At 36.0% G+C, this 17,349-nt stretch overlaps 1 protein-coding gene and 1 long non-coding RNA gene across 2 annotated transcripts; one reads left to right on the top strand and one right to left on the bottom strand.

Annotated features, from left to right (window-relative positions):
- Positions 1–8,026: 8,026 nt before the first annotated feature.
- LOC149138655 (uncharacterized) lies at positions 8,027–9,970 on the bottom strand. The gene is made up of 2 exons (XR_016264297.1): positions 9,527–9,970; positions 8,027–8,419 (listed from the first exon to the last, which is right to left on the bottom strand). It is a non-coding gene; the product is annotated as an uncharacterized LOC149138655 (long non-coding RNA).
- Positions 9,971–10,088: 118 nt separating this feature from the next.
- On the top strand, positions 10,089–11,718 carry LOC149138654 (hydroxycinnamoyltransferase-like). Its single transcript, XM_089447773.1, has 2 exons — positions 10,089–10,559; positions 10,629–11,718. The coding sequence occupies exons 1-2, from the start codon at positions 10,119–10,121 to the stop codon at positions 11,616–11,618; spliced, it is 1,431 nt and encodes a 476-aa protein (XP_089303899.1). The 5' UTR covers positions 10,089–10,118; the 3' UTR covers positions 11,619–11,718.
- Positions 11,719–17,349: the final 5,631 nt, after the last annotated feature.

Below are 17,349 nucleotides of genomic sequence, written 5' to 3'. Positions count from 1 at the left end.
GGCCTACGGGTTCTGTAAGTGTTGATCAGTCTTGCAACTCTGCTATGCAATCTATTTTGCAAGTTGAGAGCTCCATTGTGGGCCTACACTTTATGTTTTTGACTTATTAGTGTTCCTAAGGTCCAGCAAACTCTATTATGGATTTCTTCTTTTTGCTACAAGCTCACGAATCCTGTTAGAATTCATATTTTGAGAAGTACAACAATATATTACTTATCGTTACATACTAGAAAACATGCAACTTTTCCGAAGAATTTTTTATACTCTGTAGATAACAAATGGGAGGAGCATCTAATTATTAATCCAAATGATGTGTTAGGATCAAGTAAAAAGCAACATGTTTTAACTTTTATTGTTGAAACTTGAAATCTGGGAAGGATTTTTTTAATCAAAAATCTTCTTGACTATAAAAACAAGCAATGAACACTTTGCAATAAAAGACATCCACATTGGGATTATTTATTCATGGAATCATGAACCCCAGTGGATATTAATCTTTGCTACATTTCCATTGTGCTAAGAAAGAAGCCAACTTAAATAAATCATAAATGCAAAGATAACCTTGTTTTACCACTAGTTGGGCCACTTCACATCTGCCAATCTATATGGGTGAAAGACCTTCAACAATTTTCTTTAATGGAGCTCTAATAAGTTTTATAAACTCCTTAAAGTAGATCAAGAGCTACTTGAAGATTCACAATTTTGCCATCCCACTCAGATTTGTTATGACTTGACATAAAGCTTAACAAGCACTGATAAGTCGCAATTAAAAAGACAAAATGCTATTTCAGGTATAACTTCAAACAACTACATGTGCAAAGTAGCATTTAGCCAGGCTATGGACAATCCTAATTTAGCTCCTTTGCTGAATTGTCTGAATAATGTACGCCTGCAACTAAAATGAGAAACTAACTCTGTAAAGAAGGCTGCAGGTATAGGAAAGCGGTAGCCTGCATATAATCCCAGCCATAGATTTGTTTATGGATTATATCAGAGCAAGCATTCAATAATGACCTAGAGATATAAAATGTTCAATCACAATCTAGAGGTACAAATAATTGGACCAGAGATACAAATATTTGGATAGACTTGTTGCTGATTATGAGTGCTCAAAGTTTGTCCTTTCTTTGAAAAATAGACAGGTCATCTGATAGGCTAGCGCCTAGATTATAATCAACATTAAAAACGAACATCCATTAAGAAGGTTGTACTGACATGCGAATATGCAAGTCTAAAACGCCATGATTACTAGTCTATTTCCAATCCAGTAACTTCGCTTACCAGCATTTCTTCAAGTCACTATAAAGTCCTTTAGCATACATTCCACTACCATAACTTACTCACATATGCAGAGTTTTAAGTCCCAAGAGGCACATTCACAATTGCTACAATTATGTCTCCACAGTGTTCGATACACTTATTACTTTATATTCTACCACACATTTATCTCCGAGTTGAACCCGCTGGAAAGAAGTAGATTGCATAAGATTTTTATGTGATTAAAATAGAATCACAACAGGCCTTATCAATCTTGACTACAAGCAAAAATCTTCTTGACTATAAAAACAAGCAATGAACACTTTGCAATAAAAGACATCCACATTCGGATTATTTATTCATGGAATCATCAACCCGAGTGGATATTAATCTTTGCTACATTTCCATTGCGCTAAGAAAGAAGCCAACTTAAATAAATCATAAATGCAAAGATAACCTTGTTTTACCACTAGTTGGGCCACTTCACATCTGCCAATCTATATGGGTGAAAGACCTTCAACAATTTTCTTTAATGGAGCTCTAATAAGTTTTATAAACTCCTTAAAGTAGATCAAGAGCTACTTGAAGATTCACAATTTCGCCATCCCACTCAGATTTGTTATGACTTGACATAAAGCTTAACAAGCACTGATAAGTCGCAATTAAAAAGACAAAATGCTATTTCAGGTATAACTTCATACAACTACATGTGCAAAGTAGCATTTAGCCAGGCTATGGACAATCCTAATTTAGCTCCTTTGCTGAATTGTCTGAATAATGTACGCCTGCAACTAAAATGAGAAACTAACTCTGTAAAGAAGGGTGCAGGTATGGGAAAGCGGTAGCGTGCATATAATCCCAGCCATAGATTTGTCTATCGATTATATCAGCGCAAGCATTCAATAATGACCTAGAGATATAAAATGTTCAATCACAATCTAGAGGTACAAATAATTGGACCAGAGATACAAATATTTGGATAGACTTGTTGCTGATTATGAGTGCTCAAAGTTTGTCCTTTCTCTGAACAATAAACAGGTCATCTGATAGGCTAGAGCCTAGATTATAATCAACATTAAAAACGAACATCCATTAAGAAGTTTGTACTGACATGCGAATATGCAAGTCTAAAACGCCATGATTACTCGTCTATTTCCAATCCAGTAACTTCGCTTACCAGCATTTCCTTTCCCGAAGAATTTTTTATACTCTGTAGATAACAAATGGGAGGAGCATCTAATTATTAATCCAAATGATGTGTTAGGATCAAGTAAAAAGCAACATGTTTTAACTTTTATTGTTGAAACTTGAAATCTGGGAAGGATTTTTTAAATCAAAAATCTTCTTGACTATAAAAACAAGCAATGAACACTTTTCAATAAAAGACATCCACATTAGGATTATTTATTCATGGAATCATGAACCCCAGTGGATATTAATCTTTGCTACATTTCCATTGTGCTAAGAAAGAAGGCAACTTAAATAAATCATAAATGCAAAGATAACCTTGTTTTACCACTAGTTGGGCCACTTCACATCTGCCAATCTATATGGGTGAAAGACCTTCAACAATTTTCTTTAATGGAGCTCTAATAAGTTTTATAAACTCCTTAAAGTAGATCAAGAGCTACTTGAAGATTCACAATTTTGCCATCCCACTCAGATTTGTTATGACTTGACATAAAGCTTAACAAGCACTGATAAGTCGCATTTAAAAAGACAAAATGCTATTTCAGGTATAACTTCATACAACTACATGTGCAAAGTAGCATTTAGCCAGGCTATGGACAATCCTAATTTAGCTCCTTTGCTGAATTGTCTGAATAATGTACGCCTGCAACTAAAATGAGAAACTAACTCTGTAAAGAAGGCTGCAGGTATAGGAAAGCCATAGCCTGCATATAATCCAAGCCATAGATTTGTCTATCGATTATATCAGAGCAAGCATTCGATAATGACCTAGAGATATAAAATGTTCAATCACAATCTAGAGGTACAAATAATTGGACCAGAGATACAAATATTTGGATAGACTTGTTGCTGATTATGAGTGCTCAAAGTTTGTCCTTTCTCTGAACAATAGACAGGTCATCTGATAGGCTAGAGCCTAGATTATAATCAACATTAAAAACGAACATCCATTAAGAAGGTTGTACTGACATGTGAATATGCAAGTCTAAAACGCCATGATTACTGGTCTATTTCCAATCCAGTAACTTCGCTTACCAACATTTCCTTTTCCGAAGAATTTTTTATACTCTGTAGATAACAAATGGGAGGAGCATCTAATTATTAATCCAAATGATGTGTTAGGATCAAGTAAAAAGCAACATGTTTTAACTTTTATTGTTGAAACTTGAAATCTGGGAAGGATTTTTTTAATCAAAAATCTTCTTGACTATAAAAACAAGCAATGAACACTTTGCAATAAAAGACATCCACATTGGGATTATTTATTCATGGAATCATGAACCCCAGTGGATATTAATCTTTGCTACATTTCCATTGTGCTAAGAAAGAAGCCAACTTAAATAAATCATAAATGCAAAGATAACCTTGTTTTACCACTAGTTGGGCCACTTCACATCTGCCAATCTATATGGGTGAAAGACCTTCAACAATTTTCTTTGATGGAGCTCTAATAAGTTTTATAAACTCCTTAAAGTAGATCAAGAGCTACTTGAAGATTCACAATTTTGCCATCCCACTCAGATTTGTTATGACTTGACATAAAGCTTAACAAGCACTGATAAGTCACAATTAAAAAGAGAAAATGCTATTTCAGGTATAACTTCATACAACTACATGTGCAAAGTAGCATTTAGCCAGGCTATGGACAATCCTAATTTAGCTCCTTTGCTGAATTGTCTGAATAATGTACGCCTGCAACTAAAATGAGAAACTAACTCTGTAAAGAAGGCTGCAGGTATAGGAAAGCGGTAGCCTGCATATAATCCCAGCCATAGATTTGTCTATCGATTATATCAGAGCAAGCATTCAATAATGACCTAGAGATATAAAATGTTCAATCACAATCTAGAGGTACAAATAATTGGACCAGAGATACAAATATTTGGATAGACTTGTTGCTGATTATGAGTGCTCAAAGTTTGTCCTTTCTCTGAACAATAGACAGGTCATCTGATAGGCTAGAGCCTAGATTATAATCAGCATTAAAAACGAACATCCATTAAGAAGGTTGTACTAACATGCGAATATGCAAATCTAAAACGCCATGATTACTGGTCTATTTCCAATCCAGTAACTTCGCTTACCAGCATTTCCTTTTCCGAAGAATTTTTTATACTCTGTAGATAACAAATGGGAGGAGCATCTAATTATTAATCCAAATGATGTGTTAGGATCAAGAAAAAAGCAACATGTTTTAACTTTTATTGTTGAAACTTGAAATCTGGGAAGGATTTTTTTAATCAAAAATCTTCTTGACTATAAAAACAAGCAATGAACACTTTGCAATAAAAGACATCCACATTGGGATTATTTATTCATGGAATCATGAACCCCAGTGGATATTAATCTTTGCTACATTTCCATTGTGCTAAGAAAGAAGCCAACTTAAATAAATCATAAATGCAAAGATAACCTTGTTTTACCACTAGTTGGGCCACTTCACATCTGCCAATCTATATGGGTGAAAGACCTTCAATTTTTTTTTTTAATGGAGCTCTAATAAGTTTTATAAACTCCTTAAAGTAGATCAAGAGCTACTTGAAGATTCACAATTTTGCCATCCCACTCAGATTTGTTATGACTTGACATAAAGCTTAACAAGCACTGATAAGTCGCAATTAAAAAGACAAAATGCTATTTCAGGTATAACTTCATACAACTACATGTGCAAAGTAGCATTTAGCCAGGCTATGGACATGTTGAATTGTCTGAATAATGTACGCCTGCAACTAAAATGAGAAACTAACTCTGTAAAGAAGGCTGCAGGTATAGGAAAGCGGTAGCCGGCATATAATCCCAGCCATAGATTTGTCTATCGGTTATATCAGAGCAAGCATTCAATAATGACCTAGAGATATAAAATGTTCAATCACAATCTAGAGGTACAAATAATTGGACCAGAGATACAAATATTTGGATAGACTTGTTGCTGATTATGAGTGCTCAAAGTTTGTCCTTTCTCTGAACAATAGACAGGTCATCTGATAGGCTAGAGCCTAGATTATAATCAGCAATAAAAACGAACATCCATTAAGAAGGTTGTACTGACATGCGAATATGCAAGTCTAAAACGCCATGATTACTGGTCTATTTCCAATCGAGTAACTTCGCTTACCAGCATTTCCTCTTCCGAAGAATTTTTTATACTCTGTAGATAACAAATGGGAGGAGCATCTAATTATTAATCCAAATGATGTGTTAGGATCAAGTAAAAAGCAACATGTTTTAACTTTTATTGTTGAAACTTGAAATCTGGGAAGGATTTTTTTAATCAAAAATCTTCTTGACTATAAAAACAAGCAATGAACACTTTGCAATAAAAGACATCCACATTGGGATTATTTATTCATGGAATCATGAACCCCAGTGGATATTAATCTTTGCTACATTTCCATTGTGCTAAGAAAGAAGCCAACTTAAATAAATCATAAATGCAAAGATAACCTTGTTTTACCACTAGTTGCGCCACTTCACATCTGCCAATCTATATGGGTGAAAGACCTTCAACAATTTTCTTTAATGGAGCTCTAATAAGTTTTATAAACTCCTTAAAGTAGATCAAGAGCTACTCGAAGATTCACAATTTTGCCATCCCACTCAGATTTGTTATGACTTGACATAAAGCTTAACAAGCACTGATAAGTCGCAATTAAAAAGACAAAATGCTATTTTAGGTATAACTTCATACAACTACATGTGCAAAGTAGCATTTAGCCAGGCTATGGACAATCCTAATTTAGCTCCTTTGCTGAATTGTCTGAATAATGTACGCCTACAACTAAAATGAGAAACTAACTCTCTAAAGAAGGTTGCAGGTATAGGAAAGCGGTAGCCTGCATATAATCCCAACCATAGATTTGTCTATCGATTATATCAAAGCAAGCATTCAATAATGACCTAGAGATATAAAATGTTCTATCACAATCTAGAGGTACAAATAATTGGACCAGAGATACAAATATTTGGATAGACTTGTTGCTGATTATGAGTGCTCAAAGTTTGTCCTTTCTCTGAACAATAGACAGGTCATCTGATAGGCTAGAGCCTAGATTATAATCAGCATTAAAAACGAACATCCATTAAGAAGGTTGTACTGACATGCGAATATGCAAGTCTAAAACGCCATGATTACTGGTCTATTTCCAATCCAGTAACTTCGCTTACCAGCATTTCTTCAAGTCACTATAAAGTCCTTTAGCATACATTCCACTACCATAACTTACTCACATATGCAGAGTTTTAAGTCCCAAGAGGCACATTCACATTTGCTACAATTATGTCTCCACAGTGTTCGATACACCTATTACTTTATATTCTACCACACATTTATCTCCCAGTTGAACCCGCTGGAAAGAATTAGTCTGCATAAGATTTTTATGTGATTAAAATAGAATCAGAACTGGCCTTATCAATCTTGACTACAAGCAAAAATCTTCTTGACTATAGAAACAAGCAATGAACACTTTGCAATAAAAGACATCCACATTGGGATTATTTATTCATGGAATCATGAACCCCAGTGGATATTAATCTTTGCTACATTTCCATTGTGCTAAGAAAGAAGCCAACTTAAATAAATCATAAATGCAAAGATAACCTTGTTTTACCACTAGTTGGGCCACTTCACATCTGCCAATCTATATGGGTGAAAGACCTTCACCAATTTTCTTTAATGGAGCTCTAGTAAGTTTTATAAACTCCTTAAAGTAGATCAAGAGCTACTTGAAGATTCACAATTTTTCCATCCCACTCAGATTTGTTATGACTTGACATAAAGCTTAACAAGCACTGATAAGTCGCAATTAAAAAGACAAAATGCTATTTCAGGTATAACTTCATACAACTACATGTGCAAAGTAGCATTTAGCTAGGCTATGGACAATCCTAATTTAGCTCCTTTGCTAAATTGTCTGAATAATGTACGCCTGCAACTAAAATGAGAAACTAACTCTGTAAAGAAGGCTGCAGGTATAGGAAAGCGGTCGCCTGCATAATCCCAGCCATAGATTTGTCTATCGATTATATCAGAGCAAGCATTCAATAATGACCTAGAGATATAAAATGTTCAATCACAATCTAGAGGTACAAATAATTGGACCAGAGATACAAATATTTGGATAGACTTGTTGCTGATTATGAGTGCTCAAAGTTTGTCCTTTCTCTGAACAATAGACAGGTCATCTGATAGGCTAGAGCCTAGATTATAATCAATATTAAAAACGAACATCCATTAAGGAGGTTGTACTGACATGCGAATATGCAAGTCTAAAACGCCATGATTACTCGTCTATTTCCAATCCAGTAACTTCGCTTACCAACATTTCTTCAAGTCACTATAAAGTCCTTTAGCATACATTCCACTACCATAACTTACTCACATATGCAGAGTTTTAAGTCCCAAGAGGCACATTCACATTTGCTACAATTATGTCTCCACAGTGTTCGATACACCTATTACTTTATATTCTACCACACATTTATCTCCCAATTGAACCCGCTGGAAAGAAGTAGACTGCATAAGATTTTTATGTGATTAAAATAGAATCAGAACTGGCCTTATCAATCTTGACTACAAGTGTCACAAATGCCCTAGACCAATAAATATTTATATCTAGTTATAAAATCCTTTACAGCAAAAAGAAAAAATAGGACATCTCAATACATGGGAACTTCATAACCAAAAGTTCCACATAAATTACAATTTTGATTAGGTACATGATATTCTAGTTTTATCAGTAGCCCATCATTATGCTACTTCCAAACCAGTTCAGAATATATTCAGTACACACACCTCAGAATTGGAATTCATCAAAACTCCATGTGCATGCTGCAAAACCCACTCAACTGTTCCGAGACACCAAAGAATTTCTGCTCCCATGGGACTCCATTCTCCAATCCTGCCTCCTCTGCCGGAATCTGTGATACACCCTCTGGTCTTGTGAAGCACTTTTACCAACTAGCTGCATGTGATCTGCAAACAAAATTATGAGATGATTAACTATACCCAAGCCTAGCATTAGTTCATATAAGACAGAAAGTAGCAGCAATTGCTAGTTAGAAGTATACCCATTCTTCCACCATCCTCTCCTTATATTGATATTTTCATTTTATTTGTACAATTACTCTGTGGCAAAGGATATGAAACAATGGTCATTGTGATCTACTAACAATTCATTTGTATGGTTACCCTGCAGAAACACTGCAATGATCTGTTTTGGTGTCCTGAAATTAATGTGTTCAATTCTTGTATCGGAAAAAGTTACACATTCAGAACAGTGGATATTACTCCACCCAGATTGTAATAGTTGTACAAGAAAGGAAAAGCATGTCTGACTGTTCTATGATTAATTTGCAATATTTCAACAATCCTATGTGGCCTGGTATTCTCCTTTCTTACTCTACTTCCCATTTTTTTTTTCATTTTTTTTTTTGAGAAATATGTTGTATAATTCTATTGAAAAAAATATTGGTAAAGGGAGCATATGACAAAAAAATGGACAGTATATTGACTTTCACCACGTACACAGATCAAAAGCAGAAAATTTAAGTCCAAGAATGAAACCTAGAAACCTAAAAACCAACACGTCCCTGTGATAAACAGAGCAGGGCCAGACAGACAAAGAACCAAAAAAGAATCCCCCACGAATTGCCAAAAGGGAGTTTGGGGAAGATCACTCCCCAAAGCACTGACAAACATGACAACATCGAAAACCATGAAATCCTAAACAACAGTAGTTCCCATAACAGGCCACTGCTAGGCAGCCATGACATGGGATGGTAAGGGCTAGCAGCCAACACTTCACCAACTGCAAGATGTGTACCAGCAGGCAAACTGTCAGCAGAAAGCCCTTCGCACAAAAGCAACTGCAATCAAAGGGCTTCATGGCCCAACCAACAAGATGCCAAGCCCTTCAAGTTGCCTGCAACCAATATCATCACAGAAGCTTGAGCCACCAGATGTCCTTCACAAGTCGTGTCGCAGTGCCATCCCCAGTAAGGCATAACTCCAAGCAACACTGCTGCAGGGGATAAACCCTTTCAACAACCTACAAACAAGATGTCTGTGAAGAAAACTCACCCCAATGCCTTTCATGAATAGATCTTAAACTCCATTTGCCAAGAAGAGGTGAACCAAATAATGTGAGCCAGAAAATTCAGAATATGGGCCTTTTTCTTGCAGTGAAAAGCCATGAACATCAGCCCACAAACTAAAAACGAAGAACGCACAGCCAGCCGGGAATATGCACCGTGGGCGAGCCAGCAATGCTTGCGGGAGCGGTGTGTGCTCGGGAGGGGTTGCAGAGGAAAACCGAGGAGCTATGTTTTTTTTGGACGGCTGAGAATTGTTGAATCGTCTAACAATAGATTTAAGGGTTAAGATTATGACAAGGAGACATCTGGAGGAGTTCATTTCAAAAGGGAACGCCTTACGGCTTACGTCTCTTTATAGATTAAAATTAACTATTTTTAAATTAAATGTTTAATCACATAATAAATTATATCTATTTTTAAATATCACTAATTATAAAATATCACATTTATTCATATATTAAAATATAACTATTGTAAAGAGTTGAACCAGGCCCAATCTATAAGAGATCTTCAATCAATAATTTCACGAACCTACTTTTCGGTATATCTTAAATTTTGGTGGTTTGTATCCTGCGGCCATGGCAGGAGTCCAAATGAAAGTAAAGGTATCGAGGATTTCCACTGTTGCACCAGCCATGCCTACTGCTAAGCATAGCATGTTCCTATCTGCCATAGACATTAGTAACATACCCTCTAACAACGTGGGAATACTTCTTTTCTATAAAATACCAGACATTACTGCTCCTATGGATTTTCCTACTATGGTGGAGAAGCAGAAGACAAGCCTGTCGTTAGTTCTGGTGGATTTCTTTCCATTTGCAGGTCGGTTGGATATGAAGGGACGAGAATCAGGTCGGCCCCAAATTGATTGCAACGATGAGGGAGTGGAGTTCGTTGAAGCAACCATCGACATGGCATTTGAGGATGTGGAAATTGATAATTTTCAGCACAAATACTTCTTCACGGAACTTGTCCAGATCCGCCATGGAAAGGATGACGATTCACTTCTCTCAATACAGGTATGAAAAATTCACTCGCTTTCCATTTTCCTACGGATAATGTTTCAAAAGTAACGATGGCTACTGCAGGTCACTGCTTTCCAGGGAGGCGGATTTTGCATGGGAGCCAATTTTCATCACGTAATTGCAGACGGGAATTCCTTTTCGCATTTCATGAGCAGTTGGGCAGAGTGTAGCAGAGAACTTCCAATTTCCAAGAGTCCTCACCACATGAGAACAGTTTTTCAGCGGGACAATGGAGATCGCGCAATACCCAACCTTTATTTGAGGGCTGAAGAAGTTATCACCGATTTTATTAAGGAAGCGCAAATTTTCAGGTTTGTTCGAGATAATCCACTGGCCATAAAATATTCAGAAATCAATTCAAGCGCTGTTGATGGTTCAGTGGAAAACAGGAGCAATATTATCCAGAAATCTGTCGAAGAAGAAACAAATCTGGAAATCTCAACTTTTCATTTCAGCGAAAAAGTAATTCAAGCTTTGAAGGAACGATCCGGCGCTTCAACTTCATTTGTAGCAGTTTCGGCGCAGTTTTGGAGATGCGTAATGAAAGCTAGACAAGTTCCAGAAAACAAGCCTGTTTATTTTAGAGTTCCTATTGACTTCAGAGGGCGGGTAAAACCGCCATTGCCTCCAACGTATTTTGGGAACTGTATATGCAGCGGTATTGCCCGGACAACGGCCAAACAGTTATTGGAGGAGGATATCGTGTTTGCTGCGGCTCTCATCCAAGAAATCATCTCTTGCTGTGCCTCAGATGTGCACATCAATAATTTTGTAGACTTCGTTGAATCTCATCTTGGCAGCGGCAACCCAAATCTTGGAAATTTATGTAGCGATTACATTGTAATGACATCGATGTCTCCCAAATTTCCTGTTTACGAGATCGACCACGGATGGGGGAGGCCAGTGAGCGTGCAGGCTCCTTCCTTGAAAGGAATTGGACAGATGATGTTGTTCCCCGGAAGAGGAGGAGGAAAGAGTATTGCAGTGTCCACCAAACTCCCTCACCATCAGATGGAATCTCTGAAACAGATGCTCATGGTTATCCCCGATTGATGATGTTCCTTTTCTTATTTCGTGTGTAGCCCTTCTTTCTCGCTGCACATGGGAGTTGTTGAATTTGATTCACTAATAGAGATTAAACTTCATTAATAGTTGCATATAATGAGGAATCTTGGAGTTCTCTAATATAGAATATAATGAGGAATCTTCTTGTTTTCTAATAGACGTCTTTGGAATACCATTTTGATTATTTTCTAAAATATTTATTTGATTTATGTTTATAAAATATATAAATTTTCAGAAAATTATTTGAATTAAAAATAAGACTAGGGAATGGATAAAGATAATAATATATTTATTCTTGATTATAATGGGAGTCCAGCTAATAAAATATATAAATTATCAGAAAATTAATGGAATTAAACATAAGATTAAGGAATGACTAAAGATAATCACACACTTTGTCTTAATTTCAAAATACCATCACTACTACATATAGGGGGTTTAAGACAATATTTGAAACATTTTTTGTTTAAATTATCTTAACTTGAGATAACAAAAATTTGTGTGTTGCCTTTTAAGACAATATTTGAAACATTTTTTGGGTAAATTATCTTAACTTGAGACAACAAAAACTTGTGTGTTGTCTTTAACCTAGTGTCCCAAATTACTGTTTTGAAAAATTGTCTCTATAAAGACAATATATAATACAAGCATTATAAAGACAATATATAACACAAGCATTATTGCCTCTTAGGAGACAATGTCATTTTCGTCTCTTAGAGACAATAGTCGGGATTAAAGACATATTGTCTTTATAGAGACAATGTTTTAAATATATTTAAAGACAATACAATATCACTTTTGTCTCTTTTGAGAATATAAAACAATGAACACAGAAAAATATTTCATCATTGAAATAAATCAATATAAAAAGTATTTAATTAAAAACAAGCTACAATATCCTTAATTAATTCATGTTAAGACACAATGAACCTCCTTCTTACAAGGCAGATGCTCTTCCATTGAGCTAACACCCTTTAAAGAGTTATGTGAGTACTTATGGAACCTAATTTGCACCTAACTTTATCCCCATGCAAGGTTAATAGCACAGGGAGCAAGCAATACAATTATTCCATGACCCAAAGTATATGTTTGCTTCAACTAATTTCACAAGAGTACATAGTAACTGCTACAATGAACAAAACAACCTTGAAAGAGTAACGGATTTTGCACCCAACACTAAGACCACAAGTATCTCTGATGGTTCCAGAATAACTTTGGCAACATTATTGTACCTTGTGCAATGAATGTTTTACAAAATCCCTGGCTTGATATTATTATTTGTAATGTATGTAAATCCAAAGTATTGATTCATCATATAATTAAGTGATTTTCATAAAGAAGTGTCAGTTTCCTCACTAAATCAGCTGCCATATGTTTGATAACAAAGATAAAAGAGCATTTGCATCATATCAGGTGGATAACCTATTCATTTTTCACACGACAACACCTATTTGGTTGAAGAAATAACATGTGCCAGTTTGCCATCTGTTATCGATGTCAATCTAATCCACTCCATCCCTCACACATAAATAGTTGGAGCAAAACACCTAATAAGCACACACATGATACCCATTATTGCCATATTTAAATTTCACTTAGCATACAATTCACCTCAAAATTTCAAAAAAAAAAAAACATAGATGATTTTCCATTCTATCTTGTTGGAAATTTAGTCTATCAAGGCATAATATGCATAAATTCTCTCCTAAACAAGAGGTGCAAACCCACCTAGAGTGCATAGTTTCCTAATGACTATTGAAACCTAACTTGAGAAAATGGTTTTCCTATGGAGATTATTTCGACCCCAATGCTTGGCAGGGGAAAATCATCAAACAAATAGGGAAAACAAGAAAGATGAAAACAATATGGAGACTAACTTTATTTTCCACTAGAATATGGAAGAATGGACAATTGGATACAATTTTGATTGTGAGCTCCATCTGAGCCTTCTTTAAGCCTTCGTAATATAAAAACAATGTTATGTGATATAACCTTGCCAAATCTCATAAAAAATTGTCCATTAGAGGTGTTTCTCGTGCTCCTTAAAACTTCTTTGTGATTGCCTTCGATGCACTCATCCAAATATATCTTGTAGTTGTTGCTAGGGGATGGTTGGTTTAATCAGATACCTGAAGCTTGTTTAGAAGCAGGTACTAATGACTACAAAACTATGGTAACCTCATGCATGGTGTGTTGGCTCCCTATAATACTAGTTATTACCCGATTACTATTGTAGTTATACCCCTTATTAATATTGTTGTGCCCCTATTTCCCCCATATTGTTATTATTGTGCCCCATAGAATCCTTCTACTGTTATTTTTGTGGCTTTATATTATTATTGTTAGGTCGGCTGGATTATATTGTGACTCCTTAGACTCCTATATATAGAAAGGAGGTTTTGTCATTTGAATCATCCAAGAATTGTTCATTTATGTAATGTAAAGCAGGTTTCCCCGTCGAAGAGGCTGAATGCTAAGGCGTTGATCTATCTTTTCTATCTTTTCTTGAGCTGGTTTCATAACATTTGGTATCAAAGCTTTGGATTCTAGGGTTTCGCTGCTCCAAACAGGTCATCGTGGCATTCTCGTTATAACTTTTTTCTGCGATGTTTCAGAAGTTGCAAAAGAATCCCATTTGAGGAGAATTCGCGCTAAACCTCAAGTCCAAATTTCAGAGCTTTTCACACTATATTTGCGGAGATATGATCTGAGGAAGTTGGTCTTTTTGCAGACTCTTGAATTACATTCCAAACAGGTGACCTGGGGAAAATCGTCATAACTTTCGATCTGGGGATCAGATTGAAATTTCATAAGAAGGTATAGAAAGAGGACGAACTCTAGTTTCTTGTATGCATTTTTCAGATCCAAAGGTCGAAACAGTGACTCGTGGCACTTCGTACAAGTTAGCTCTACTGAACTAGTCTATAATCAAGTCACTGTGGGAGATTTCGCATAACGCTTCCTTGGAGAATCCAATTTGGGTCAGACTTGTGGCATTGGAAAGAGAACGCAGAAGGATACTACAGGTAACAATTTTAGAACCGGAGGATCTGAATTTACAGAGATACATCAGATTCAATATCAGGCTTCTATAAAGTGAAAAAGGTGTGTAGTTTTTTTTTGAAATTTTTGTGTAAGCTTGGTTTGAAGGAATTCAAAGGGTATAGTAAAGCATTATTATCGGTAACTTATGCCCCGAGGAAAGAAAATTCAAACACCTAGTAAGGAACCTGAAAGCTCTAGCATGACTCATGAAGAAGAGGAAGAAATGCTACATGATATATCAAAATTACAAGAACAAGTGCAACAAATGTCATGCTCACAAAAGATAACAGAAGCTAAGATAAATGGCGTGGAATCTAAGATAAATGGCGTGGAATCTAAGATAAAGGGCGTGGAATCTAAGATGGATGATTTGAAGATAGATTTGAAGACAGACATGGCAGATTTGAAGACAGATTTGACAAATTTTCTACAAGAAATACTTAATAATGGTGAAAAGGTTGTAAAGGAAACTCATGATGTGAACAAAAGAAATGTTAATCATGATTCCATAGACTCTAATGTTGGATTGAAGACCCACCATATTCCAAAAATCAATATGAGGAAGTTTGATGGCAAGGATCCCGCCACATGGATATTACAGATGGAGAAATTCTTCGATCTCAATAATGTGCAAAACAGACAAAAGGTACGTATGGCAACTTTCTATTTGGAACCAAATCAGTTTGTATGGTATCAATGGATTTGCTCTCGTAAACAATTTATCACTTGGGCAATTTTTACGGAAGAATTGATAACACATTATGAGGATACAAAAAGGAACACTTTTTTTAGCCAATTAATAAGTCTCAAACAACAGGGTTCAATAATGGAGCACATTGAGGAATTCCAAAAATTGAACATAAGGGTAAAAGATATTCCAGAGGAGCATAGGATTGATGTGTTCATAGGGCCTTTAAAGGATAATATCCAACATGATGTTCGCCTTTGGGAACCTGATTCATTAGAGAAGGCATTCAGGTTAGCAAGAAAAATGGAAAGCAAAATTATGGCAACCATGAAGCATACCACTCACAACTATAAAGACGGAAGTGTTGTTGCCTCTAGTATTCCACAACCTATAAGGTTGACACCACAAAAATTGGAAGAAAAAAGAGCAAAAGGGCTTTGTTACAGCTGTGATAGCAAATACACTAAGGGTCATAAGTGTGCTGAGAAGAAATTATTCTACATAGATTGTGAAGAGGAAGAAGAAAAGGAGCAAGAAAGGTCAAAAGAAGAGGATATACTCCAGGAACAAAGCCTAGATGAAGAACAAATAAATCCGACCATATCTTGTAATGCATTGGCGGGAATTACCACTCCTCAAACCATCAAGATAGAAGGAAAAATCAAGAAGAAAAAGGTAATAGTGTTGATTGATTCAGGAAGCACCCACAATTTTATTCATTGTAAGGTAGCAAAAGAATTGAATTGCTTCCTATATCCAGCACCTGAGTGTCAAGTGATGATTGCAAATGGAGGAACAATAAATTGCTCTGGAAAGTGCCATAATATCAAGCTATCCATGGGGAATATGTATTGACTAGCCCAATGCTTTCCATTCCAATGGGAGGTGCTGATGTTGTACTAGGAGTCCAATGGCTACAATAGCTTTTAATTTTCAAGAACTTTTCATCAAATTTTCTACGGAAGGAAAGGAAGTTGAATTAAGGGGTATTGTAGGGAAACCATGAAAGATAATCAGCTCTAATGGTATGACAAAGCTTCTAAAAAAAGAGTAAAGAGGTGTAATTACACAATTATGTTCGCTAGATGTTTCCACATCGGAATCATCTATTTCTCCAGATCTCCAAAAAGTCCTGGACAATCATTACAAGGTATTTGAGACTCCGAAAGGTCTCCCACCTATGTGTGATCATGATCATGCTATTCATCTGATTCCAGGAAGTGTTCCTCCAAACATCAGGCCGTACATATATCCCTATGTCCAAAAGAGTGAAATTGAACGTATGGTTGCAGAAATGCTAGAGGCTGGTATAATTCAACCGATTCACAGTTCTTTCTCTGCTCCAGTAGTATTGGTGCACAAGAAGGATGGATCATGGTGCATGTGTCCAGATTATAGGGAGCTCAAGAAGCTCACTACTAAAGATAAGTTCCCCATTCCTGTCATTGATGAATTACTGGATGAATTGCATGGATCAATTTACTTCACCAATTTGGATCTTCATTCAGGATATCATCAGATTAGAATGAAGACTGAAGACATTCCGAAAACAACATTTAGAACTCATGAGGGTCATTATGAATTTTTGGTCATGCCTTTTGGCCTTACCAATGCACCTTCAACATTTCAAGGTTTGATGAATTCAATTTTCAAACCATTCCTTAGAAAATTTGTGTTAGTATTTTTTGATGATATACTAATCTACAGAAAGTCTTGGAAGGATAATGTTGAACATGTTGACAGGGTGCTACAACTATTGGAGGAGAAACAAATATATGCAAAAAGATCCAAATGTTTCTTTGGAGTCCAGGAGGTGGAATATCTGGGTCATATTGTATCTCATGAAGGACTTAAGGTAGACCTAGCAAAATTAAATCCGTTAAGGAATGGAAAGTCCCCACATCCATAAAGCATCTGCGAGGATTTCGCGGGTTGACAGGGTATTATCGCAAGTTTGTTAAGTATTATGGGAGAATAGCAGCACCT

The sequence above is a fragment of the Pinus tabuliformis genome, chromosome X, assembly GCF_031772625.1.
Source record: "Pinus tabuliformis cultivar Carrire ecotype Pingquan chromosome X, CPIR1, whole genome shotgun sequence".
Classification (NCBI taxonomy): domain Eukaryota; kingdom Viridiplantae; phylum Streptophyta; class Pinopsida; order Pinales; family Pinaceae; genus Pinus; species Pinus tabuliformis.
The sequence above is the reverse complement of the archived record's forward strand: the minus strand, read 5'-3'. Positions and strand labels throughout refer to the sequence as shown.

Bases quoted from the DNA above. Each gene is read 5' to 3' on its own strand.
- LOC149138654 (XM_089447773.1), top strand. From the start codon at position 10,119: ATGGCAGGAGTCCAAATGAAAGTAAAGGTATCGAGGATTTCCACTGTT. The intron at 10,560-10,628 runs GTATGAAAAATT...TGGCTACTGCAG, and splicing joins ATTCACTTCTCTCAATACAG to GTCACTGCTTTCCAGGGAGG.